Source organism: Callorhinus ursinus, unplaced genomic scaffold (assembly GCF_003265705.2).
Source record: "Callorhinus ursinus isolate GAN/ISIS: 27379988/994484 unplaced genomic scaffold, GSC_fseal_2.0 scaffold21, whole genome shotgun sequence".
NCBI lineage: Eukaryota > Metazoa > Chordata > Mammalia > Carnivora > Otariidae > Callorhinus > Callorhinus ursinus.
The window spans coordinates 4,769,324-4,795,846 of record NW_027397083.1 but is presented as its reverse complement, the minus strand read 5'-3'; the positions used below and the strand labels follow the sequence as shown (position 1 = coordinate 4,795,846).

The 26,523-nt window shown below is 44.5% G+C and overlaps 1 protein-coding gene across 9 annotated transcripts in view; it reads left to right on the top strand.

The window, feature by feature from the left end:
- ATG13 (autophagy related 13) overlaps positions 1-26,238 on the top strand; it is a 51,987-nt gene extending 25,749 nt beyond the window's left edge. For 6 of the 9 annotated variants that reach the window (XM_073904683.1, XM_073904686.1, XM_073904685.1 and 3 more), the window contains 17 exons: positions 207-288; positions 1,256-1,336; positions 1,774-1,893; positions 4,443-4,489; positions 5,662-5,802; positions 10,322-10,362; positions 11,159-11,255; positions 11,604-11,702; positions 12,491-12,584; positions 16,189-16,287; positions 17,055-17,165; positions 17,583-17,719; positions 19,758-19,872; positions 20,476-20,553; positions 20,761-20,877; positions 21,423-21,551; positions 23,868-26,238. In XM_073904683.1, the coding sequence (XP_073760784.1) occupies positions 220-288; positions 1,256-1,336; positions 1,774-1,893; positions 4,443-4,489; positions 5,662-5,802; positions 10,322-10,362; positions 11,159-11,255; positions 11,604-11,702; positions 12,491-12,584; positions 16,189-16,287; positions 17,055-17,165; positions 17,583-17,719; positions 19,758-19,872; positions 20,476-20,553; positions 20,761-20,877; positions 21,423-21,551; positions 23,868-23,945 (1,653 nt within the window). In that variant the 5' untranslated portion in view covers positions 207-219 and the 3' untranslated portion in view covers positions 23,946-26,238. The remainder of the gene's footprint in view (positions 1-206; positions 289-1,255; positions 1,337-1,773; positions 1,894-4,442; positions 4,490-5,661; positions 5,803-10,321; positions 10,363-11,158; positions 11,256-11,603; positions 11,703-12,490; positions 12,585-16,188; positions 16,288-17,054; positions 17,166-17,582; positions 17,720-19,757; positions 19,873-20,475; positions 20,554-20,760; positions 20,878-21,422; positions 21,552-23,867) is intronic. The other 3 variants (XM_073904689.1, XM_073904690.1, XM_025879056.2) reach the window with 3 other exon arrangements.
- Positions 26,239-26,523: the final 285 nt, after the last annotated feature.

Here is a 26,523-nt window from a genome sequence, read left to right as displayed (position 1 = left end):
TTTACAGCCTAGATTTCAGTTCTTTGTGGTGAGCAATTTATTTTCCTCAAAAGATACTATCTTAATATTTTTCACTTTGGTATCTTAGGGGGAATTTTTTTTCCCTCCCACATGACTGTTTGCACAGCTAGACAGTACCATCTCTGTATGCTTTGAATTTAAAAGATATTAGTCACATTTTTCAACACTTTTTTTTTCTCTTTTAGATTCCTATAGGCAATGGAAACTGATCTCAATTCCCAGGACAGAAAGGACCTGGACAAGTTTATTAAATTTTTTGCCCTCAAGGTAATTTATTCTCTTGAGCTCAGAACTGTTAGAAATAACTTCCGTGCTTCTCCCTTTTTGGAAATATAGAATAACAGCTTGCAGCTTGCCCATTTTAAGGAATACTTCTGTCTGTTGTAAACCAAACTGTGAAGTTTGGGGGCGGTACTGGGGGTGTAACTAAAAAGTAGCTTCCAATTTTCCACAGCTACTTGTTCAAAAAAAAATTTTTTTTTTGCAAGGCTGTTTGCAGAAATGTCAAACTATTATGCCAGGTTATTGGCACAGTATGTTCCCTTGCGGTGGGAACAAAGATTGTGAACTGGAATGGACAGCATTTTGGGCATCTTTCCCAAAGCATCAACTAACTCTGAAATGTCTAACTTCCATTTATTGTTCCTTTCTGGGTAAATGAGGAATTAAAACTGAATTTTGAATACCTTAGAAATTATATTTTCTTAAATATAAAAATCATTTCCACCTCTATCACTCCTTCTTCTCATGATTGCCATGTAAAAAACAATCCATGCAGTAGATTCTGGTTGTAAAATTAGTTGGGAGACTTTTGCCATATGGGCCAAATGATATAAATAAGTGTGGAATCCTTGGTTTAAATCTACTATGATTACATAAGTGTACGGCAGTGAATATTTAAACCTACGGTTGGACTTGTCTTGATGAAAGTCAGAGCCACCATGTGCAAATTTCCTTCTGCCATGTGAGAATATTACAGATCCCAAGCCTTAAACTATAATTCCTCTAATCAGTTGACATTATGCCCTCGGTAATATTTACAGTATTGTTTTTGTGTCTTGTTTTTTTTTAATATGTTCTTGAATTTTAAAATCCTATCCTTTCCTAAAGTGTTGTTATGATCATTGGCATCTTTTTAACCCTGCATTCAGAAGGTGTTAACCCTGATTGTGAGTCAAATCAATTTAAGACGTTCATCTTTGATTTTTTTGTTTGTTTATTTCCTTTTTTTTAGACTGTCCAAGTGATTGTCCAGGCTCGACTTGGCGAGAAGATTTGTACTCGTTCATCTTCATCCCCAACGGGTTCAGATTGGGTAAAATTCCTGTTTTTTGTTAAGGCATGTTTGTCATAAGGAATCGTACATAGTGCAGTTGTAAAGAATACAATTTATAGTATTACTAAATCATAACATTAATATATCTAATTCCATTTGATTCATTCACTTGGAAAGTATGTTCTTCATCGAATGTTCATCCTAGGTTTGATTCTCATCTTTCTTCTGCAATAGGTGAAACACTTAGTCTTTAGAAAAATACCTTGTTAACTAATCTTTATAATAAGTCATTAGCTCTTTCATCCTGAGTTTTGGGGCTTTGAATCAGGATATCTTTTCTGGGCAAGGGAGAAATGAATGAATGTCCTTAATTACTCAAGGCAGTGCCTGCATTAGCCAGCATAACCATCTCACTGCTTTATGTTGCTGTGATGTTCCTTGTAAGTGTTTAACACAAAGTCCCTTTCGTTTTCTAGTTCAATTTAGCAATCAAAGACATCCCAGAGGTTACACATGAAGCAAAAAAGGCCCTGGCAGGACAGTTGCCTGCCGTTGGGAGATCGATGTGCGTGGAGATCTCACTCAAGACTTCTGAGGTAAGGCTATGGCCAGGATGGTGTCTTCATTTGGCATTCAAAGCTCTTCACACCCTGCTTCCACCTCAGCCTCATTCCTGCCTCTTCCCTCTCTGAGCATAGTGCTCTCTGAGGAGGTCAGATTTTTGTACTTATCCTCCCAAACACTTGGAATAGGCTCTTTGTCCTCCTTATACATCAACTATATGTGAAATAGTTCTACTTATCCTTCAAGACTCATGTGCTCTTAAAAATTCACCCCCTTTCTAGGGGGAGAGGAAACTACCTTCTTTAGACTTACCATGTGCTTTGTTTACGTTGTTTCTAAAACATAACTTGATGTATTGTGATTTTTTTTTTTTAGATGTGTTGTTACTTATTTCACATCAGGATCAAGGCATATATTGTTACTTGTGTGTTTTTTTAATTTATTTCCACTAGATTGTGAAGCTGCGTGGTATAATAAAAGGCAGTTGGAGTTTGGAGCTATACAGACCCAAGTTCAGATCCCAGCTGAGTGACTTTGGCCAAATTACTTAATCCCACCCGCACCAACACCACCAAACTAGCATGACACTTCATAGTCTTGAAGGATTTTATATTTTCTCATTTAATCCTTATTTGTAAAGTGCCTAACATAACTTATACGTGTTCCTGTTCATACTTTTCACTTTCATTCTGGAGGTCAGCAGTCATGTCACATCTTATTTATTTTTGTAGTTCTTCAAATTCTTTTTGAAATGAGGCAGGATATGAATAGATAATCATCTTTTGTGCCTGGTACATTGCCCGGGATGGCACATAGTATATTCTTGATGAATTTTGTTGAATGAATGATGTCAGTACTTATTCCATGGAAACCTTAGCACCCCAAAATATAAAACTTGCTGTTCTTCTTTATTGTATTGCCAGTTTATACTATGAATTATTTTCCTTAGTGATCCATAGGGAGTCCTAAAGGAATCCCTAGAAGAACTCTTTCCTTTCCCAGGTGAGATCTGAGTATAAAATGTTCCGATTGTCCTAGACAAACTGCACCAACTTGTCTTGGATACTTCCTACTATTCATCCTCCCTTGATTTAGGGGACCAGGGGGAATTCAAAATTTATCATGTCATTTAAAAATGACAGTATGATGGGGGCGCCTGGGTGGCTCAGTCGTTAAGTGTCTGCCTTCGGCTCAGGTCATAATCCCAGGGTCCTGGGATCGAGCCCGGCATCGGGCTCCCTGCTCCGCGGGAAGCCTGCTTCTCTCTCTCCCACTCCCCCTGCTTGTGTTCCCTCTCTCGCTGTGTCTCTCTCTGTCAAATAAATAAATAAAATCTTAAAAAAAAAAATGACAGTATGATGGGGACGCCTGGGTGGCTCAGTTGGTTAAACGACTGCCTTTGGCTCAGGTCATGATCCTGGAGTCCTGGGATTGAGTCCCGCATCGGGCTCCCTGCTCAGCAGGGAGTCTCCTTCTCCCTCGGACCCTCCCCCCTCTCATGTGCTCTCTCTCTCTCATTCTCTCTCTGAAATAAATAAAATCCCTGTGATGAAAAAGATATATTAAGGATACATACTTAACTTTGATCTAGAACAAGTAAGTTCTATATTCCACAAACTAACCCAAGTTTACTCCAGAATCTAAAAGAATAGCCCTCTTCCAATTGATTGGTAATAAGGTTACTTGTGTTCAAAAGTATGACTACCCTTCTTACTAAGTGGCACATAGGAGTGTTACAGGGTTGAGGGATTCTGGCTTTAGTTTCTGTTTTTCTTTCCCACCCACTAGACTAAGTCTGTTCAGAGTACCAGAGAAAGACTGAACAGTTTGGCTAAAGACATTACACAGCTAAAAAGATTTTTAAGTGAGGAGCTTGTTAAGGTATTCCTTAACAGTGGGTGTCACCCAAAAATATCCCTTCTAGAATTGGAGGGAAAGGCTCTCTCCATCTGAAGTATTGGCCTTTCTGAAGAGCAGTTTGGATATACATAGCAAAAGTCTTAGAAGCATAAGTACTGTTTCATCTAACAATGCTAATTCTGGAAATTTGTCTTAAGAAATTAATTTAGGGTGAGAACAAAGTTTTAACCTCAAAGCTATTTATCACAATGTTGTTTGTAGTGGTGAAAAATTAGAAATGACCTATATGTCCACAGATTGGGAGACTGATCCATGAAATGATGGTCATATGGTAGAATACTATGCAACCATTAAAAATGGTGTAGAATTTTATAAGGAAAACTTAATGTTGTGTTTATTAATGAAAAAGTGATAAAAATAACATATATAGTATAATCTCACATTTAAAAAAAATCTTTTTAAGTTTATTTATTTATTTAGGTAATGTCTACATACAATGTGGGGCTTAACTCATGACCTCGAGATCAAGAGCTGCATGCTCTTCTGTCTGAACCAGCCAGGCACCCCTCACGTTATTTATTAAAGTGGCTGATTAGGATTATAAATGGATTTTTTTCTTTATTTATATTTTCCAGTATTTTTATAGTGACTGTATCATGCTTTATAATAAAAGAAATAATTAAAACAAAACTGAAATATTTTTCAATTGTCCCATCTACAGGGAGATTCCATGGAGCTAGAGATTTGGTGTCTCGAAATGAATGAAAAGTAAGTGCTCTGTCTTAGGGTCCGTGGTTGTGGTAGCTGAGAATAAAGCAGATGACATCATGTGAAAACCGGGGCTTCGTTATCAGTCATGGAGGGTGTTCTTCCCACTTAACAAAGCCAATAGGTCTTTGCTACAGTTTGCTTCATGCTTGGCTTCCAGCCCAGGCACAGAGATGACCTTCAGCGGGAGGGTCAGTCCAGAGAAACTTAGACGCCACAGGGAAAGGAGCAGAGAAAAGACTGAAAAGGATTTGTTGTTTTCCCAGAGTACAGATAGTTCTCTGATTAAATCCCTTGCGAGCTCTTGTAACATGACTGCTCTGTGTTGTCTGTTTTCTGTGTGGCAGACATCCAAAACGATTTCCCTTCACTACTTTTTACACGCTGTGTTGGTCATAGATTGGAAATGCATGCTATTTTCCTTCTCCATTTTCTTTCTTCAAGGCAGATTAGCTTACTTCCTGCCTGAAGCTTCAGTTTTCAAGAATAGTATATAGGAGAACGGAGGAAATAGCAACACATCAAAAGAAAAATTTTAATAATAAATCTGTGAGGTGTGGGTATTATTTTTCTTTTCTAAGGAGAAAGCAATTGCCAGGTTATTATAGTCTAAAATTTTAGTACCAAACAGACTTTTTTCTCCAAATTTCCTATTAGATGTAGAGAGGTAGACAGCTCATAAGATACTATATTGAAATTGTTTGCACCTCCGGTAATGTAATTGCAATGTTGAATTACTGTTTTTACGTGTGTAGCTTTATTTCTTAGCTAACAGCTTCAAAGCTAGAAAAATATTAGGTGCCTTTTGGTATCTGTCTGCCTGGTTGTAGAGCACAAAAAAGTAAAACTTTTGGTTATCTCAATAATCTGTTGATAAACTGACAAAGAACTCTAATTACACTTTTAGTTCAGACCATGTTTTCATGATAAATTTAATCTTATGCAGTTCCCACACTTAATTTGCAGTTATCCCTGTTGACTGTAATACTCTGTGAAAGGTGTTATGTGGACTGCAAAGCAGGTTATATTCTATCAGAAGTCATGAATAATGCTAACAGATGAATCTCAGTCACTAGACAGAACATAACACCCCTCTATATCCATTGTGTTTCTGTTCTTGGTTCTATGTGAGTTGAGTAGGCGAATGCTGATAGTGTCTGTGTGCTCCGCAGGTGTGATAAAGAGATTAAAGTTTCCTACACGGTGTACAACAGACTGTCGCTGCTGCTGAAGTCCCTCCTTGCCATAACTAGGGTGACACCAGCTTACAGACTCTCCAGAAAACAGGGGCATGAATATGTCATATTGTACAGGTAAGCAGCATGGTGCTCACCTCTCTGGTTCACTCATTAGCCTCATCGCTTTGCACATTGTCTGACTGGTAGATGGGTGTTCTGTGATTAATTTTGGACAGAGGGTTGGTAGGGTAGTTGATGCTATAGCTTTACTGTGATTGTCTATCCCTTCTCCATTGTGATCCTCAACTTTCTAAAGGTACCAGGTTCTTTGTCCTTTTGTTCTGCGCAAGGTCATGATTCCTGTGGAATGGATTTGAGGTTGTACTGCTAGACGTCTCAAAGCTGAAAAAGGAGCTTAAGACTTTAAAAAACAGACTGTTCTGAGAAGATTTCATAGCCTTTTGTATTTCAGAATTAAATTAAAACTTGTCTAACAGACTGCTGATTCAATTTGTTTTTGATGAGTTGTCTGTGGATATAAAGAACTCGTCAGCGATTCTTTGAGTATTTTCCTTGGAGTAGTTCACCTCAACACATATTTATTGAGTGCCATTTTAATGCAAGCATTGTGCTAGGCCCAAAGAAGAACTGTACACAGGCCCTACCCTACAGGTATTTCTAATCTATTGGGGTGACCGTTTGGCACATGCATAATTATAATAAAAAGCAGGATTGGAAAACTACATAACAGTATCAGGAGAAAAGTACTGGGAGAACACAGAGAGGGAAAGTTTGTTCTGGGTCGGAGAAACCAGACAGACTTCCTGGAGGAAGTGGCATTCAAGCTAGACCTTGAGGCAGAGAGAATTTCAGCTTGTAGAAGTAAGGGAGAATGATCATTCCAGGTGGGGAGTGCAACAGATGGCAAGGCATAGAAGGGGGAACAGGATATGAGCTGTGCTCGGTTTGTTAGATGGACCCTAGTGGTGGTGTAGAGGATAAGCAGGAAGGTGCAAGAGCAGAGCGTGGTAAGCCAGGAGTTCCCAAATCACCCAACACTCTTCACATTAGTGCTGAGCTACTGGTTTCAGCCTTTGGCTTACATGTATAGAGCTGATTGTGAGGAGAAATTAATACAGCGGGATGGAAGGACTAAGAATTAGAGACGAAACCAGTTATGCTGAAACAATCTACTACTACCTGAGACTAGTTATGGAGTCATTCCTTAATTTCCTTAGCAATAATCTAGCAGCCTCACCCACGTTTATTTTTCCAAGTATTTAAAATATTTTTGTTGTCTTCTCTGTAGTCTTTGGGTTTCAAGTTGAGTATTCCATTTGAAAATTACTAGACCTTTATTCAAACATAACAAAAGAGGGACACCTGAGTGGCTCAGTCAGTTAAGCATCTGCCTTTGGTTTGGGTCATGGTCCCAGGGTCCTTGGATCGAGTCCCACATCGGGCTCTCTGCTCAGTGGGGAGCCTGCTTCTCCCTCTGCCTGCTGCTCCCCCTGCTTGTGCTCGTGCGCTGTCTCTCTCTCTGACAAATAAAGAAATAAAATCTTTAAAAATATATGTATATAACAAAAGATTGCTTATAACTCTTCTCATTTACCTATGCTAAGCCCCATTCATTTTGGTTCTTTTGTAACTATCCATACTACACTACTAGTCATCAGCTTAGTAAACTAGGACTCAGTCCTTTTCATTGCCAGTGTTTAAAGCTTTCCTTTCTTCTGTATCTCTGGAGTAATGCAGTATTTATTGCTCACTGTTTATCATTTAGGAGTGCTTTTGGGTACAAATAATATGGCTTAAACCATAGAGAAGTGGGTGATCTCAGAAGTAGATTTGGCTTTTTTCTCCCCTTTTTTATACTATTGTTTTTTTTTTTAAGATTTTATTTATTTATTTGTCAGAGAGAGAGAGAGAGCACAAGCCAGGGGGAGGGGCAGAGGGAGAGGAAGAAGCAGACTCCCTGCCAAGCAGGGAGCCCGATGTGGGACTCAATCCCAGGACCCTGGGATCATGACCTGAGCCGAAGGCAGACGCTTAACTGACTGAGCCACCCAGGGGCCCCTATACTATTGTTAACAGGTTAATAGTAGAGCCTTATACCATTAAAGAACAGCCTTCTGGGTTTTTTTTTTTAAGTATATTACCATTTTTCCCCTGGCCTTGTAGATTTAATCATGTCACTATAGAATTACATCATTATAAAAATTCATTGTGAATTCGTTGTTCATTAAGACTGAATTAAAGTTAACTGTCATCTACTATCTGTGAAGAAAACTTTTGCTTAGCACCTGAATGGCGTAAAGGATATAGCCAAGAAGGTGGTTAGATAATTAGGTTATTTTAAGCACTATATGAATTACCAGTATTCAAATGAGTACTGAGCTTTTTATTTAAAATAAAAAAGATTATTTATTTGAGAGAGAGCAAGCACGAGCAGGGGGAAGAGCAGAGGGAGAGGGAGAGACAAGCAGACTCCCCACTGAGCGGGGAGCCCAACACGGGGCTCGATTCCAGGACCCCAAAATCACGACCTGAGCCAAAATCAAGAGTTGGATGCTCAACTGGCTGAGCTACCAAAGGTTGCTAGCAAAATGTCTTTTGGCAACTTTTTATCGACATCATTCCTGTGTTATTTTATGGCAGAAGTCAGTAAACTATGGCCAGCAGACCATCTGCTTGTTTTTATAAATAAAGTCATCTTATTTTATTATTTTTTTAAGTTTATTTTTTTTAGTAATCTCTACATTCAGCATGGGGCTGGAACTCATGACCCCAAGATCAAGAGTCTCACACTCTCCTGAATGAGCCAGCCAGGCGCCCCTAAGTGAAGTTATTTTAGAACACAGCCACCCCCTTCATTTGTGTATCATCAGTGGTACTTTTGCAGGACAACAGCAAAGCTGAGTAGTTTGCCTCAGACTGTATGGCCTGCAAGCCTTAAATATCTGATCCTTTTAACAAAAATTTGCTGACCCCTGCTTTATGGTGTCTGTCCCTTTCGTGCATGTATTATAATTTGTGAGACCTAGGCTTCATATTTACCCTGAATTTCATCCCTAGCTTATTCCTACCTCATGCTTAACACCTAACTGTAGGGCTTTGTACATTGTTGGAGCTTCGTTTTTAATTGAACAAAGCCATGTATGTGTTTAATTTTTAACCATATTACTAGAAAAGTATAATAATGTTTTGTAGTGTAGTTTGTAATGTTTTATAGTTCAGACCTATAGCTAATATAGACTGCCCTTCCCAGGGAAATTCAGAGAAAAGTTCTGCTATGCTTATATTTTTGTATTTTCAGAATAGTCTTATGTAATTCTTCTATTAATGGAAAAGATTTTCGAATTTCTTAAGTAGTTTACTTTGGAATGACTTGTGACAAGCATGGAGAGCTCCCCTTAATTGAAGACCACTGTCAAAATCTGATACCTTCTATTGCATATTTGAAAGTTGCCATGTAACACCCAGTGCTCATCACGAGTGCCCTCCTTAATGCCCATCACCCATTTAACCCATCCCCCACTTACCGCCCTTCGAGCAACCTGCAGTGTATTCTCTGTAGTTAAGAGTCTCTTATGATATGCCTACCTCTCTGTTTTTATCTTATTTTATTTTTCCTTCCCTTCCCCTATGTTCATCTGTTTTGTTTCTTAAATTCCACATATGAGTGAAATCATATGGTATTTGTCTTTCTCTGACTGACTTCTTTCACTTAGCATATTATACTCTAGTTCCATTCATGTCATTGCAAATGGCAAGATTTCATTGTTTTTGATGGTTGAGTAATATTCCATATATATATGGAATATATAATGGAAATTATTTACATGGGATATATATATAAGGAATATATAATGGAAATAAATATATATATCACATTTTCTTTATTCATTTATCAGCTGATGGACATATGGGCTCTTTCCATAATTTGGCTATCGTTGATAGTGGTGCTATAAGCATTGGGGTGCATGTGCCCCTTTGAATCAGTATTTTTGTATCCTTTGGATAAAATAACTAGTAGAACAATTGCTGGGTTGTATAGTAGTTCTATTTTTAACTTTTTGAGGAACCTCCATAATGTTCTCCGGAGTGGCTGCTCCAGTTTGCGTTCCCACTAACAGTGTAAGAGGATTCCCCTTAAGAAAGGAGATCTTAAATATTCTAATCCCAAGAAAAAAAATTTTGTATATATTATGATGAATGTTAACTGGACATACTGTGATGATCAATTTGTAATATAAACAAATACTGAATCTTGTTGTACATCTGAAACTAATCTTGTTTGGTGAACATACCTCAAAAAAAAAAAAATCTAGTACTAATAGTGGTTTGAGATCTTTTTGCCAATCTTATTTCTAGATTCTTTATTCCCCAGGAAGTATACTTTAAAAATACATTGCAGGAGCAGGAAGAAGAAACTAAAATTACAGACTCCACTTAATTATTATTTTCCTTATTTCTTAACCAATTCTTTCCATATACATCCCTATGCCTGCAGCTTAATTGAAGGAGTAACATTATTGCTCCATTAGGAGAGGTGTTCATGCAGATGAGAAAGGAAGGGTTTGTTTTGTTTGTTTTGGCTATAGAGGCCCTTAGAATAAAGAATCATTTATTTTTTTCTTTCTTTCCTAAGGATATATTTTGGGGAAGTTCAGCTGAATGGCTTAGGAGAAGGTATGTATCAAGGTTGAAAAGCATTTGTAGTGTTAAGAGCCTTCCTGACTTCAGAGTTGGGCTTGGGATGCTGCCTGTCGTAATATGTAGCTTATGATTTTAATATGTGTGATACAAGTAAGGAAAAGACCGGTGGGTGGTCCAAAGAGCTGCCAGGGAATGACTGAATAATTTTACCCAGAGTTCTAGTAACTCAGTATTCTTTCTTATTCTTTATACCATTGTCTGTTTTCCTAATTTTCTATAATGAGCATGTTAAATGATTCTGATGAGCATAAGCAATTTTGGAAATTGGACATGAAACCAAGAAAACCAGGAAAGCTTTGTTGGAAATACCGCCTGCAAGGCCCCGGCTCTTTTCTATACTTAGTTCTGGGGGGCAGCATGAGGAGAAGTGCAGTCACTTCTGCACCTACATAAACCGAGGGCTTCATGTGATAAAGCCCCAGGGCCCCTTTCCTGTCTCACTGGGCATGTGACACATTTGGGCCGGGTTGGTTAGGACTTGCTCAGACTTTAGGACTAACAGTTTGTTTTGCCTCTTTGAAGGTAGGTTTATCTGGAAATAGAATTCTGTTTTCCCTTCCAATACTAGGTCAATATAAAATAAATCAAAAGAAAAAATACATATATACACACAAACATAAACATATATGAAATTGAGGCTGCTGCACTCATGGTGTGAAATAGATAAAGCCAGAGATTGTATGATAGGCTGCATGATTCAGGGAAAGCCAGACTAGAGACAGTGTCTGTGTTCTCTGGGGAAAAGCTAATTGTGTATTTCTTCTCCTAGGTTTTCAGACAGTTCGTGTTGGGACAGTAGGCACCCCCGTGGGCACCATCACTCTTTCTTGTGCTTACAGAATTAACTTGGCATTTATGTCTACCAGGTGAGGAAAGAACCTTGGAATCCAAAAGAGCTCTTCCAAAGATGAATTCAAGATATTAAAGTTTGTTTTTCCCTCAAACTCTGTGGCTAAGCTTGTAGTTCAGCTTTGCCATTGCTGAAATCAGTCCCCTTCTGGAAAATAAACTCAGAGAGAGAGCCCTGTTTCCAGATGGGAGAATCTGAGTGTCTCAGAGCCATCAATGTAGAGTTGTGGTTTATATTTAGGGATGAAATAGTTAAGACTCTAGTGGTACCTGCCAATAGATATAAGGTGAGGGGTCCTCTGAAGACTTCAGGGGGGCTGACAAGGCATTCTAACAAATATTGCAATCTGCTTATTGCATTACAGGCAATTTGAGAGGACTCCGCCTATCATGGGGATTATCATTGATCACTTTGTGGACCGTCCCTATCCCAGCTCCTCACCCATGCACCCCTGTAATTACAGGTGAGGAATGTGTAGGGGCTTTCCCAAACTGCAGCTAGGGAGAGGCATTCATCTTGTACATAGAGCACCTTTCTCAGCACTCACCAGTGGGCAGGAGACAGTGATAGAGACCCCACATGGAGAGAAATGGAGTGGTTAGCTTCCTTTCTTCTGCTACCTGTAAGGTACACCAAGCCTTGGAATATACAGACTGTCTCAGAAAATTCTTGGACATTTTGGATCTTGACGGTAGTGATTTGACTTTCGATTTGATTTTACTTAGAGACTACAAGAGTGGCAGTAATTAACAGCATGTCCTTCACAAATTAAATGGTTTTCTGGTGACCATTGGCACAGTTTAGTTAGAGATTAGAATCAAATGTCTTCAGGCCGAGATCCCAGAAAACAGAGGTCAGAACAGATGTGTGTCAGGAAGGATACTGCCTTTACGGGAAGGACTTTTGAAGTTGGATGGGGTCATCTTTGGAGTCTGGATTTTTGTTTCACTGCATCTCTTTTGCTGACAGTTCTTTAGTCCCAACACTGGCCAGGCTTAAGAAAATATTCTCAAATCATATGTCAGGTAGGATGTTTGGGTTAAAAATAAAAGTCTTGGTCAACCTCTAGATGTTGTTCTCTGGGGTATGTTTGACATTATCGAGGACTCAACATGCTTCTTTTGCCATACTGAGCTCTGCCTGAAACAGCTCTTGTCACAATTTGCATCCTTATCTAACCTCCCTCTGTATCCTTTCTGAAATCGACTGCCGTCACTATAAAATTCATGATTTATTTTCCCCCCATCATAGAACTGCTGGTGAGGACACTGGAGTAACATATCCTTCTGTGGAAGATTCTCAAGAAGTGTGTACCACCTCTTTTTCCACCTCCCCTCCGTCTCAGGTAGGGGGAAACAGGTTCGGGGGGGCGTGGCTATAGTTATTTGGTATATATATGGGCATGAAATGGTGTCAGAATTTAGATACAGTCGGGGCGCCTGGGTGGCTCAGTCGTTAAGCGTCTGCCTTCGGCTCAGGTCATGATCCCAGGGTCCTGGGATCGAGCCCCGCATCGGGGGGTGCTCAGCAGGAAGCCTACTTCTCCCTCTCCCACTCCCCCTGCTTGTGTTCCCTCTCTCGCCGTGTCTCTCTCTGTCAAATAAATAAATAAAACCTTCAAAAAAAATTAAAAAAAAAAGAATTTAGATACAGTCTCTTTTGCTGGTCCTGGTGATTGTTTCCAGGGGGCTATTTTGAGGGGTGAAGAGGAGCCTTCTTATCCAGCAGGTAATATTGCAATGTTTCTAATCTGTAACCATGACCTTTTTTTTTTTTAAGATTGTATTATTTATTTGAGAGAGCGTGCTCATGTACATGCAAGCAGGGGCAGAGCGGGGTGGGAGAGGGAGAGAGAATCTGAAGCAGACTGTTTTGAGTGCAAAGCCCAACACAGGGCTTGATCCCACAACCCTGACTGAGATCGTGACCTGAGCCGAACCAAGAGTCGGAGGCTTAACCGACGGAGCCACCCAGGCGCCCCTCTAGCCTGTAACTATTCTTAACCCACAAGATTACATGTAGCTTTTACATTCCTAGAGACATCTTAAAATTCCCTAGAATATGAATCACAGAATTCCAAATGCATTGTGATACCAGAGAGGTATTCTACCCTACTCTTGTTAATTTGGTAGCTACTTCAGTTTTCAAGTGGTAAATATGATTCCTAATCATGGAAGGAGCACAAAAGGAACCAATAATTATTGGGCATAGAATGCCAGTAAGAAACCAGCCGTGCAGTTTCTCCTCATAGTTGACACAGATTTCTGGCTATCTGCATTCTTTATCTGACCATTTTTAACCATTAACTTTTCCACTTGAGTCCATCTCCAGTGTCAAACCCAGTTTCAGTGAAACACAGGCTCCATACAAGGTTCCCAGCTTGCCAAGCGCACCCACCTGTGTGGCCTTGTTGTGTAATGTCCACGGTACCAAGTCTGCTTCAGCGAAGAAGTCGTTTGTTGCCAGATGACTGAATTTCAGGGCGCGTTTCTTCCCTTCCACCGCAAGTCATTCATCTCCCACCTCATGGCCTGCAGCTCCCTGCTCTGCCTGCTCATCCTGTCACGCCCCTCCTCTCTGACTTGCACATTAGACAGTCTCTTTTAGACCTAACTCAGTTCTGTGTTCTCTAAACTAGTCCCAGATTATCCCCTTTCACCATCTTGTTTTGGGAGCCCAACAAATTAATTCACTACCCATAGATTTTTATTTTCTGTGTTTTTTAATTAAGAAAATATTTAAATTTACTTCATTCTGAGTTGTTAGGAGATACTGGATTAAAGTTATGGTTCTCACCTGTTTCAGAAACAGAGGTTGGGCACAAAAGTTAGCTTTAAATAAAAAACTAGCTTAATGTGTGTGAAAGAAATTACAAAATCCATGGGTCTCTGTTATTTCTTTTGTCCCCATTTAGAGTTAAGGAGGTTCTTGTACAGTTGCCTAGATAGTTTGGGTGTTACTGTTACTCCCCTCTCCCCATGAATGTACATAGGCATGAGTGTTTGCCTTGGGAGGGGGCAGCTTCTGGCACTCTTACTGACATAGAACAATCCTGACCCCAAAAGAGGGGAAAGGCCACCAGAGCACGTTAGTGCAAGTAGATTAGTTTTTAGATGATCAAAATATGAATATGTCAAGTTTGATGTTCTTTGAAGTTTCGTTTTATTTTTTAATTTTTTTAAAGATTGTTAATTCATTCATTTGAGGGGGAGTGAGTGAGAGCACAAGGGGGGGCGGTGCTTAGAGGGAGACAGAGAAGTAGACTCCCCACTGAGCAGGACTCCATCCCAGGACCCTGGGATCATGACCTGAGCCAAAGGCAGACGCTTAACCAACTGAGCCAGGTGCCCCTATTTTGTTTTATAAGTGATAAATTCATAAACAGTAAATGAAGTTGTGACGTGGGAGATACGAGGATGGTGAGGCTGGGCTTTAACAAAAAAACTTTCTCGAGTACAGTGGAAATTTGACCTGACCCCAAAAGTAAGGGGAAATTAAGTAGTTCCTGCACCTCCTGTTTGCACAAAGTTTGTTGACTTGTGTAAGGGGAGCCTATCTTTCTCATGGTATCAGTTGCCTGCTTTGTCTTGTCACAGTTTGAGAGTAGATTGTGCCAAGATCTTATCAACACTGAGCATCCTGTGGGTGAGCCCTGTCACTACCCTCTGAGGACCTCTAGTTGAGGCTGGTACAGTTTGGTGCAAAAGAATTCATTTTCAACCTTAGTTGTAGAACAGAAAGAGAAAATGATTTGCCAGCAGGTCTCATCCTTCCTGTAAATATTGAACTAGTTTCTTCCTTGGCTTAACCTAGGGAATTGCATAATTGTTCAACAACTTCTATTTGAGCTTTTTGCAAAGGTCCAGTAAATGCATGTTAATGTGGTGTTTGTTTTCCCAAAAAAAAATACGGACCATTGTGTCATGTGGGCACAAAGTTGAGTCAGGAAATAGTTGTGACCCTGAACCTGCTACTGTGATTTCAGGTCCGATCTCCCGTTCTAAGCATTAACTAGCTAATTGGTAAGACTTAAAGATAGAACAGCAAGACCCAAAATAATCCTAATTAGCTTTGAAATCGAAGAGTTTTTAAAGTGCCCCAGCTCTTACTGCATCAGGTTCTCCTTCACCATGCGGGGCTATAAAACACCCATACACTGTCCTGCGTCCACCTGTGCAAACACAGACATGCTTGCACCTGTACACACCCATTCCTCCTGCCTCAGGTGGCATAGTCAAGTCTGCAGCTGGGGACCTGCGCTTTTTTTTTTTTTTTAAGATTTTATTTATTTAGTTGAGAGAGTGTGAGCAGGGGAAGGGGCAGAGGTCCCTACTGGACACAGCGCAACGCGGGGCTTGATCCCAGGACCCTGAGATCTTGACCTGAGCCAAAGTCAGATGCTTAACTGACCGAGCCACCCCATTGCCCTGGACCTGAGCATTTTAAAGTTCTAGTCAACAAATGTCAGTTGTTTAAACCTATCCTTGCAGATTCTGGGTCCCCAGGAAAAGGTCTCCAGTCTAGCATTGTAACCTCAGCGTCTTCATCCTCAGCACGCCTTGCACCTGTTCTCAAGCCCTTGCTGCTGGAGGCCATTCTCTAACACCCTTCCGCCTCTTTTGACTAAGGACACACTAATGCTTGGTTCGGTTTTTTTCCCTGTTTTGCCAAGTCATGCCAGCTTGACTCAGCTTTGTTTTCCACCTGCTCATCAGGGCGACAAGCATGTAGTGGAGCCCCCGGGATAAACGTGTCTTCCTCAGACACTTCCAAGTTGTCCTTCTCGGGAGGCAGCCATGTTGCTCTCTCCCTGCTGCACCCCTGACTTCCAGCGTGCAGTTCAGCCCCTATGGCTGTCTCCCCTTCCAGAGTTGTTTTCACTTCTTTCTTAAGTCCCTTTTCTGTTTTCTTCTCTTGTTTCTCCTGTCTCTGTGTGTATCTGTGCACAGTGTGTGTTTACTGTCACAAAGGCACATTTTCAGACCCCTACTCCTGTGGTGACGGATACTCTGAGGGTCCCCATGCCAGGACTGGCCTTTTCCCATCAAGTGAGTCCATACTGGGAAGAAGGGGATATAATCAGATGGCATCTTTTTATTTAAAAATTATACATAAAGTACAGGGAATAGCTATTTAAATGTCCCCAAGTGTTCTGGGGGTTATTTGAGGTTTGGTAATTGATTTTCAACAGGATGCAGCCATAGCACAGCAGCTCAAAATAGGATGTTTCGTTTGCCCCTCCTCCTACCATTGATGTAAAAAATACATGGAGTTATTTATGTCTTATTTCCAAATAAACAATCCAAGAGTGGTATTCTTTCTTTTTCATATAAATAGGAACCCTCTCATACCCAGGGGTGATGGAGGGTGTGATTAGGGAAGATGCCTTCTGTTTCAAAGGGACCTCAAGGACAAAGGAGAAAATAGAATGACCTGGGAAAAACCAATGACTTTGGCTGCAAGTTCTGCTCGGGCTTGTGCTGCTTCGCCAGTCCATTGGGCTGGAAACCTCAACAGTTAGATGAGCCCCTAGGGAAAGGGGGAGCAGGGAACTCATTTGAGGCCTTTGGAAGGCTGCAGAGCTGGGAATGTCAGTCCCACTACAAATAAGTCTGTGCTTTCTTAGCCACAGAGTAATGGCCTGCTCTGTCTTTAACCCTTACGTCAGCCACCACCCCCCCGACCCCCCCCGTGAGGAGGTGGGCTTGGGATCCATTCCTTACCTCTCCACAATCTTGATCATTAGTCATACTCTAGGATTGCCTATTTTTTCCTCCTCCTTTCTTCTGCCCCTCTTTGTTTTTCTCTCGCTTAGCTCTCAAGCTCTCGCCTTTCCTATCAGCCTGCTGCCCTGGGCATTGGATCAGCTGACCTGGCTTACCCAGTAGTGTTTGCTGCTGGCCTAAACACCACACACCCTCACCAGGTATCTTTAAAGATGGGGAGGATCCCCGGGGGTTCCTGTGCTGCCTCCCCTGCCTTGAGGCAGTGGAGGGGCCTCTTCACACATCAGGATTGTGCTAAGTGCTCTGAAACAAAACTCTTATGTAACTTCAGAGGGCCGAGGTGACTCCAGGAGGAAGGGCTCCTAGAGTTCAGAAAGGAAAGAAGAGCTTCCAAGTGTTTTCTCCCTCTCTTTCCTCTCCCTCTGTAGTTCTTACCACATATGTCATGTCTTCCGTTAGCTGAGTCCCAGAGAAGACATAGATCCAAGGTTTCCCGCCCATTTGGTGGCAGCATTCGTGGTGGAAAAGCTCAGAGGCAGCTACCATCACACTGGGCCAAGTTTCCTCTCCTGCCTGACACTGCCATTATTCACTATATTCTTCCATTTCCCCCAAAGCTCATGGTTCCTGGGAAGGAAGGTGGGGTACCTCCTGCTCCCAACCAGCCTGCCCACGGTGCCCAGGCTGACCAGGAGAGACTGGCAACCTATACCCCATCTGACGGGGCCCACTGTGCTGCCACACCTTCCAGCAGGTGAGTTCACGGCCTGGCTGCTCAGGCGGCCAGGGGCCCATCCTCCCTGACACCTGTGCCTATCTGGTGTCAGTAAAGAGTCACTTTCAGCATTGCCTCAGGGTTGGCATTTAGCCCCCAAATGCGGAATTCTTAGAGTTCTCGATAAGAATCTTATATTGCAGCTGGTATGTAAGGAAGCTGCCCCGAGCTTGCTATTAACAGCCCACAGCCGGGACCTACTTTTTATCACCCTTATCCAGTGAAGGGGACCTTCAGATATGTTTTTTTTTTCTCTTACCCCCGAATTTATTCCCTTGGAATGAGTCCTCAGTGTTTCCTCAGGACCAGCGCAGATGGTTTGCTGTAACCCTCAAGTTTGGGACCATAGTGGATCTGTGGTGGTAGTTAGGATTATTGTTGTTGTTTTTCCTCTGCTATGTTAGCACCTCATGGAGATTTTTTTGGAAACTGTTTTTCTTCATTAAAAATTTTAAAAAATTTTTGTATTTTCTGATTACAGAAGTGATACATTCTGTAAATTTCAAATTATGAAGATATTGATGAGAACATGAAAGTTCTCATTATCCAACCCTGCGCAAATCACCACTGTTTACCACCTTTTCAAAGATGAGAGGATCTCAGAGGGTTAAATAATTTGCCAAAGAGCACTTAGCTCACACAATGGCCCGGCTCAGGCCGAGCTCCTCTTTCCCTTACACTCAGAGTTCTCCCGTGGGAAGATGAGGCTGTCCTGCCCTGCCCTGCCCTCCCTTGACTGCAAGGCCCCAGAGGTAATGACGTTGATTGCCCCGCTACATCCTAAATGAACTTTTGGATAATAGAAATTTTTGGTATTTTTTTTTTTTCATTCCCACGGTGGAGCAGTGGGTGGGAAATTATTTGGGAAGATCTTTTTGTGCCATCCACCAGGAAAAATAATTACTTTCATTCCTGGTTTCCCAAACTTCCATCCTTTTATCCCTCCCCCTGTCAGGTAATTAAAGGAATATCCCGTTAGTCGTTTTACACTCTAGTTTTCTGAGCCTTGACTCCTGAAGCATGTCTGGGAGTAGCTAGAGATAGAGGACCCTATCTCTTCTCTTTGGGGTAAGGGGTGCTTAAATGCAGGTCATCAGAGCTCAGGCCTTTCTTCAGTGCTGGTCTTTCCTGCTGGCTGGCGTCCACTTGGACGGCACAGTCCTCCCTACCTTGAGCCCCTGCTTTTGGCCAGAGGACCTTTCCTAACCCCTGCTGCTGCTGGGGCTGTGACTACTAGCTTGGTGGCCACAGGGTGAACCCCCACCCACAGCCCCCATCCCCCATCATCCAGGACTCCACATCAGTCTGGAGAGCTGGAGAGGGAGGGAGTAGGCAGCCAAATGCATTGTGCCATTGAAAGACCTTGCTGAACAGAGGATTGATTGTGGGCGTGGAGAGGAAACGTGGTATGGAGCACAAAGGACCTCAGCCCAGGCTATGTGTCATGGGCAGAGAAAGCTCTGCCTATCTGAAGAGCCAAATTTGGGACTCTCAACTTAGGATAATGACACTGCCCCTTGTGAGGTAAGGCTTAAATTTCACACGCAACTGTATAAACCCTGTAAATGATTCCTTCTTATGGTAATTTTAGATAACAAAACAAGAAGGCAGAGAACAGCTTAAAGCTTGAGTCTGCCTATCATGGATTACTGTTAAAATCACTGTTAGGAGCTCCGCTTGCCTGTATGCATGACTGCTGTATGCTTGGTAACTGATGCTTACCAGAGGTGTTTCAGATTAAATTTAATGTAAGCCTTACACAGTTGTAACACTTGAGTTTCATTCACATATGCCTCATTTTTAGTGGCTCCTGGAAGTGCAGTCCTCTGCTGTCAACTCAGAAGGGAGAGTGACAGTGGCTGCAGTCAGCCCTATATTGCCATTAACCACGTGGGTCGGCTGGTGGGGGGGCCACTCCTGCTCTGGACTGCAGCCCCACCAACGGTGGGTTTATGGGCAACCAAGTAGGCTCTGCCGTGGTTTGAGAATGAGTACCAACACTGTCTTTCTTCTTCAGCGAGGATACTGAAACGGTATCAAACAGCAGTGAGGGCCGGGCATCCCCCCACGATGTCTTGGAGACCATCTTTGTCCGCAAAGTGGGGGCTTTTGTCAACAAGCCCATCAACCAGGTGATTTTTCTGGCACTGCCACCTGTGAGAATGTCTTAGCCTTTAGAGTGAGGCCTTAGGGGCAGGGCTCTTCACTTAGGGTCTTTGAGAACCCTGAAAGTGCATGCAAAAGTGTGTGTGTGTGTGTATGTGTGTGTGTGTGTGTGTGAATTTTTTGGGAAGAGGGTTAGTAACCTGTGACAGCTCTCCAGAAGAAGTTCACAGCTCTTGTTCTGTGATCGTATAAGCATACTCCCCTAGGACAGGGAGACTAGGCACCATTTGGTACGGACACCGTACACTCAAGTGTCAGGGCCTCAGCCTTACTCAAAATAAGAAGTTCCTCTTCAGCTCTACCAGCGCAGAGCAGTTGTTACCCAACCACTGTGGGTCAGGCCTCCAAAGCTGACTCCCGGGGTCCTGGGGGGCCCTACCCCTGTTTATGTTATGGGTGTGTGATGGAAGGCAGGGAGATTTGGGTTTCGCCAGCAGGATGGGAACCTGAGGACAGTGTGGTCAGCCTGCGTGTGCAAATCTGCTAGACCCACAGGCAGTTGGTGGTCTCTGAGGAAGCCTGTAAAAGCTGGGGCAGGGGTGGGCACTGGAATTTCTGTGTCTCTTCAGGTGACCCTGACCAGTTTGGACATACCCTTTGCCATGTTTGCTCCCAAGAATTTGGAGCTGGAGGATGCCGATCCCATGGTGAGTCCCCCTTTGACTTAAGTTAACAGATGGTGCTGTGTGCGTCGTCTTCCTGGGCAAGTCATTGTTCCTCCACAGACTATTAACCATGCTCCTGGCTTACAGATTTTCAGCCAGGTTGGGTCCCTTACAGATCCTTTGATTATTAACAGCACCTTGCACCCAGTGCATGGAACCAGCCCCTACCTCCACCTTGTTCTGAAACAGGTGAATCCTCCAGACTCCCCACAGACCGAATCTCCTCTCCAGGGCAGCCTGCACTCGAATGGCTCCAGTGGGGGCAGCAGTGGCAATACCCACGATGACTTTGTCATGATCGACTTCGTAAGTTGCTGTCACCTTCTTGGACCTTTGCTGCCATAGGGGAAATAAACCAAGAACTGTCCAGGGTACTTGAACAGGACTTCCTTTGCAGGGATCAGATGGACTGGTACAGACGGGTGGGATGGGTGGGCACCTGGCTGTGCAGTTCATGGGGGGAACCTGCCCCCACGCCCTGCTTGGGGACACATTTGGAGGCCCATGAACAAGAAGGCATTTTGTGCCGTGTCTTTGGCTGAAATTCAACTCTAAATGAGGATTTGCCAGTGGTATCCATGTAGGCCCTATTCCTGCTTGAATGGATGGCCCTTTGCTAAGGAAAGAAGTTTGAGGGAAAGGAACATAAACCTTAGCACCTGGTTAGCACTAGGGCTAGAGCTCAGCTGCCCAGAGGAGAAAGGTATAGCAATTCCTCCCCCTAAGATGAACCTGGAGGAACCCTTTCTCTGATAATTACTGGAAGGAAAGAGGGTTGTTCATAGCTTCTTTCCCCTGATTTTCCCCTGTGATCTAAGGCAAGCTAAACTGAGTCTGTGTTGTTTTTGTAGAAACCGGCTTTTTCTAAAGATGACATTCTTCCGATGGACCTGGGGACATTCTATCGTGAATTTCAGAATCCCCCTCAGCTGAGCAGCCTCTCCATAGATATCGGAGCACAGTCCATGGCTGAGGACTTGGTATGGAAACCCCTTCCCTGCCAGACCTCAGCCTGCAACCTCCTATCCTCTTTTAATGGTCATTCTTGCTCAAAGGCCTGGAAATTTCTTCGTGTTACTGCCCCACCTCCCACACCTCCCATCCTCTCCGTAACAGGAAAGAGACACTTTAGATCCTTTATCTTCTGTTGATCACACTTGCGGTTGCATTGTGCCTGGCAGTCACTATCTTGAAGTTGCTTGCATTGACTTCCTCCTCTTCTGTCCGTGCTCACCATTACTTCCCATCCCTGCTGTTCACTGTCTCGGGTCTTCTGTCTGCAGCTGCCACGAAGCCAAACTGCTGCAGTCGCTCCTGTGTTCAGCTGTTCAGCTTGTCAGGCAGACACCAGCGGTACAGGGTGGAAGGAACGTGAGGTCCTGAGTATTGGTGCCCTTGCTCTTTCCTCGGAGACCTCGTTCCCGCTTCACCAGCAGGAACGTGAGGTGTCCTGAGTGTTGGTGCCCTTGCTCTTTCCTCGGAGAGCTCGTTCCCACTTCACCAGCAGTTCTTGAGGGTGCCCTTGCTCTTTCCTCGGAGAGCTCGTTCCCACTTCACCAGCAGTTCTTGAGTTTGCCGGGTGTCCTGATTCTGATGTAATCTCTGCATCTCTGCTCAGCGTATTTCCTGTGTCCAAAGAGCAGAGGAACAGGCTGCACGGCTCTAAACTCTGGGTGCCCTACACCTCCATGCAGCTTGTCCCCAGGATGTCCCCAGAGGCTCTTAGTCTTGTCGTAAGAAAAGAATTCAAAGACGGACCAGACACAGTGGTTGAGTGGTGCAGGTGAAAGAGTTGCTCCAGTGAGAGTACACCTGAGGTGGGAGAGCAGGCAAGCTCGGGAGAGCTGAGCACCCCAGGGTTTGGGTCTCTTTTATTGACAGTTGTTAACTAGGGGGGATATTTATTATTTGGAAGGAGGATTTCTTTGGGAGTAGGTTTTCACCTCTTTGTCTTTGAGTGCGGCCAGCCAGGACAGGCCTCTGACTTTCCCGATAGCTGTCCCTCACTTCCCCCTTTGCTGGCCTCCAGGCATCCTGTTAAAACCTAACTAGCTGTTTACTCTAACACCACAGGATGTCAGGGTGGGGTGGAAATGCCACCTTCTGTGTCAACATTAGAGGAACGGCTCTAGTAGGAGCAGGAATCTTGGAATATCTGCCCTTGCTTTGCTTGAAACAGAAGAGCATGCTCAGTAATAACAATACTATTAACAATATCATTATTAACATTTATTGAGGCTTCCTAGGTGCCAAGCATTTTTCTAAGTGCTGTACATGAATCTTCAACAATCCTAAGAGGTAGCTTTTCTTATTATCCCAGTTTACAGATGAGAAAACTGACACTGTAAACAGATAACTTGCCCCTGGTCGCACTGAGCTGGCAACACACAGCTTTGATCCTAGAGAGTCTGGCTTCTGATTTTAGGCTTTTAGCCACTGGCCCCCTGGCTTCTCATTAGAAACAGGCCTGGAAGAAACCGGACCGGGAAGGCTCCCTGAGTGACTATGCAGCCAGGAGTAGCCAGTTACCCCCACCTCCCGCAGCTGCCCTGGTGCCCCCAGCATGTCTGGGCCACCTGCCAGTTCTAGGGGGGGACAGGCCCACCTCTCCTCAGCACCTGGTGCCAGTCAGGAAATCTCTTCAGATGCACATTCAGCAGTGGAAACAGAGCACCTGATTAGGGTCAAATTTTTATTAATAGTTGATTCTTGAGGGCAGTGAAACTTAATTTCTCAGATTCTGTTTTCTTCTCTTGTTTATTGTTTTCTCCTAACTCTCTAACGTGCCCCATCCTCAGCAGGTATAAAGATGCTGATTGCTAGGCCTCCCCACAGACCTGCTGAGTCAGACTCTCTTGGGAGCGTGGTTGGGACAGCTTTGTTCCTGGGCCTCCAAGGGATTCTGCTGCCCAGCACAGGTCATGAAGAACTCTCCTAAACTTTTCTTAATCTGTAGCATACTAGGCCTACTGTTTCATTCCTGTGTCAGTCTGATCTGTGCCAAAGGTAACTTTGTGTCATCCTGTTGTTGGCATGCTCCTTTTCTAGCTCGGTAAGTGTGTGGCCCACTTGATTGCCTGGGCTGTTCTGCTGGGCCCCCGAGCCCCACAAACCCTGCTGGACACAAGCTCACTGTGTGGTGCCTTGGGCACCAGCAACTCCTGCTCTCCTGGCTCGCACTGTCGCGCTGAGCTCTGGGCTGTGCTCCCTTCTCCAGCCAGGGCGGGGGGCCTGCGCTAGCTGCCTCTTCAGGACCCTACTTGAATAAGCAGCTCTTCTCTCCCCTCCCGATACAGGACTCACTACCAGAGAAGCTGGCTGTGCATGAGAAGAATGTCCGAGAATTTGATGCCTTTGTAGAAACCCTGCAGTAAAAGTTGGTGTCCACGGGTACCAGCAGCATCCCCTTTCTGTGGTCCCAGGAGACAGAGCCTCCCACTCATCAGCTGCTCCTATCCCTCATCTTGCTCCAGGTGGAGGAGAGGCTGGTTTCCCCCATGGGGACCCGGAAGTCCCTGTTCTGACACCTCCTGGAGACTCCATGGCAGCAGTCAAGCCTGGTGATAGCATTTGAGAGACTCACCCCCTGGCCTTGGAGATTAGAAGACCCTTTATAACAAAAGGGCCCTCGGCAGGGCCATCTGCTTCCACCACCCATCAGCGACTGCTTCACAATGGCTGTCATCCCGTTCCTCCTGCCGGCCCCCTGCCTTGGGTCCGCCCTGCAGCTGCCCCTTGCTGACTTGCCGTTACCATCAAGCACTTGACATTCCAGCTCCTGGCCCAGAGCCTGGCGTGGAGGCAGAAAGAGGAAGGAGACAGTGCTGGGAGGAAGAAGGAAGGGCTCCTTTAGGCTCTTTTTTGGTCCCCTTTGGTTTGATGTCTTCTTCCTCTCTCCTTCCCTCTCTGCGCCCCTGTGCCTGTACTTTTGGCAATATGACAGGCCTCTTGCCCAAGGTGGCGAGAACTCCAAAGTCAGCCATTCCCACCCTTGAGGGTTGTGCCAGCCCATCTCTCAGCAGAGGCTCTGAGCAGCCCTGGTGGCTGTCTGTGCTCAGCTCCTCAGCTCCATGGAAGCAGAATCCTGGGTCTCCAGGGTTCTCTCATTGGGAGTCACAGCAAAGGTTCTTTTTCTCTCCTTCCGCCCCCTGTTGCTGCTCCTTGGTTATAAAACACGGTAAATATTTATTACTTTTCAGAGAAATCAGATATTTTATAGAGAAAATATGTTTGAGGTTAGATGTTTTCACTTGGGGAAGATGGAGGGCCTCTTCCTGGAGTAGGGCCTCCTCCTCAGGAGGTCCCTCAGATTCTGGGTTGCTGCTCTGAGGATCTTCCTTCCCGTACACATAAGGTGGGATCCAAGAATAGGGGTGCCTGAGGGCAACGGAACCTCCCAGAATCGCTGCACTTGAACTGATGACAGGCTTTACCTTAGACTCCTACATATTCCTGGTGAGAGCCTTGAATCTCTCTCAGCTTCTGCAGAGCAACTGACTCCATTCTGGCAGCCCAGGAAGTCTTGGGTGCTAGATGTGTACAACTCTGTGTGTACAACTAACAACTCTCTGAGTCGTACAGTGACATAGAGTGCAATGTATGTGCCCCACTGCGGCCCCGGGGAAGGCCAGAGGGGCCCCTCCTTCTGGGGGGACTTGTTTCCGTTTCTCAGGGCTAGGTTATGGGCCTTTTCCTCTTTCCACCTGGGCCTAGCCACCACCTTTCTTTAATCCCAGGGTCTGCACCCTGTCCTGAGGTTTACTGGCTGGATTGGTTCCTTGTTGAGAAACCAAAGCTAGGCATATGATTGACTTAACCATTTAGGTATTGTTCCTTGAGTCAGTCAAGCACTTAGCCTCACCCACCTACCATCTCTCCCTCCCCTAGCCTACCCAGTAGTCCTGGCCAAGGGAAACAAGGCCTGCCCCGTTCCTCCTGGCCCACCTGGGCTGTTATTGGTGGCAGCTGTTCTGCCTTGGAGCAGGTGGTCCTCAATTGCTTGTTAGTAAATGCATGTAACATCGTTCCCACCGACAGGGCTGAACTCTGAGGGCTGGAGTGCGCTCTGAGGCTGTCTCAGGTAGGCTGAGCCCTGCCCCTGTTGCATGCATTCTGCTGCCACAAAGAAATGTTCCCAGCAGTGGTGTCCAGCTGGCCCTCCTCTCTTTCGGGGCCACAGTGCACCCATAGCCTGCTAAACCAATCCAGATCTACCCCACAGGCCCCAGTGCTGAGAGGGGTGAAGCCCTGGTAAGCTGTTGATCACCCCCGCCCCCACATCCTGCCACAGCATCTCAGCCGCTGTCCTGAGGCTGAGCACGGGAAGGCCTGTTAGCCATTGTCCTCTTTGACTCCTGATTGTTGGCCTTTGCAGGCAGCAGGCTTTCCTTTAGGACCCCATCAGTGAGAGGCCAGGGAGGCTGAGCCCTGAGCTGAGAATGGGAGGAGCAGAGCAACTGTCAAGGCTGGCCCTCGGCCCCGAACACTGACAGGGATGAGCCCTAGACTGAATCCTGCAGCAGCCCCCGGGACAGGGCTGGGGCCTGTCACCCGTCTCCAGGTGGCAGAGTCCCTCCGCATCCTCCAGCCCACCTTGTTTGGAAATACTGAGCTATACTTTAAAACGTATTCGAGAGATTTCCAATAAATTTTTTCTGTACTTGACAACCTCCTGTCCTGCCAGTTGTCTAAAGTGCTAACCCACGCGCTCCCGCTTGTGTGTGGGCCCCGCTAACCGACGGCCCCTCCGTGGGAGGAAGAGCAGTGGATGCGAAGTGCAGAACGGCTTCGGAGTCAGGCAGGCTGGTTTGCATCTTGGGGCTCGGCCACCTGGCCGCGGTGCCACCTTGGGTTGATGAGGAAACAGTGCCTCGTTTTCTTGGCTCTACCGTTCCCATTTCGGGGGCTTGTATGTGACTGGTCAGTGAGATACCATGTGTGAAGCCGACACGC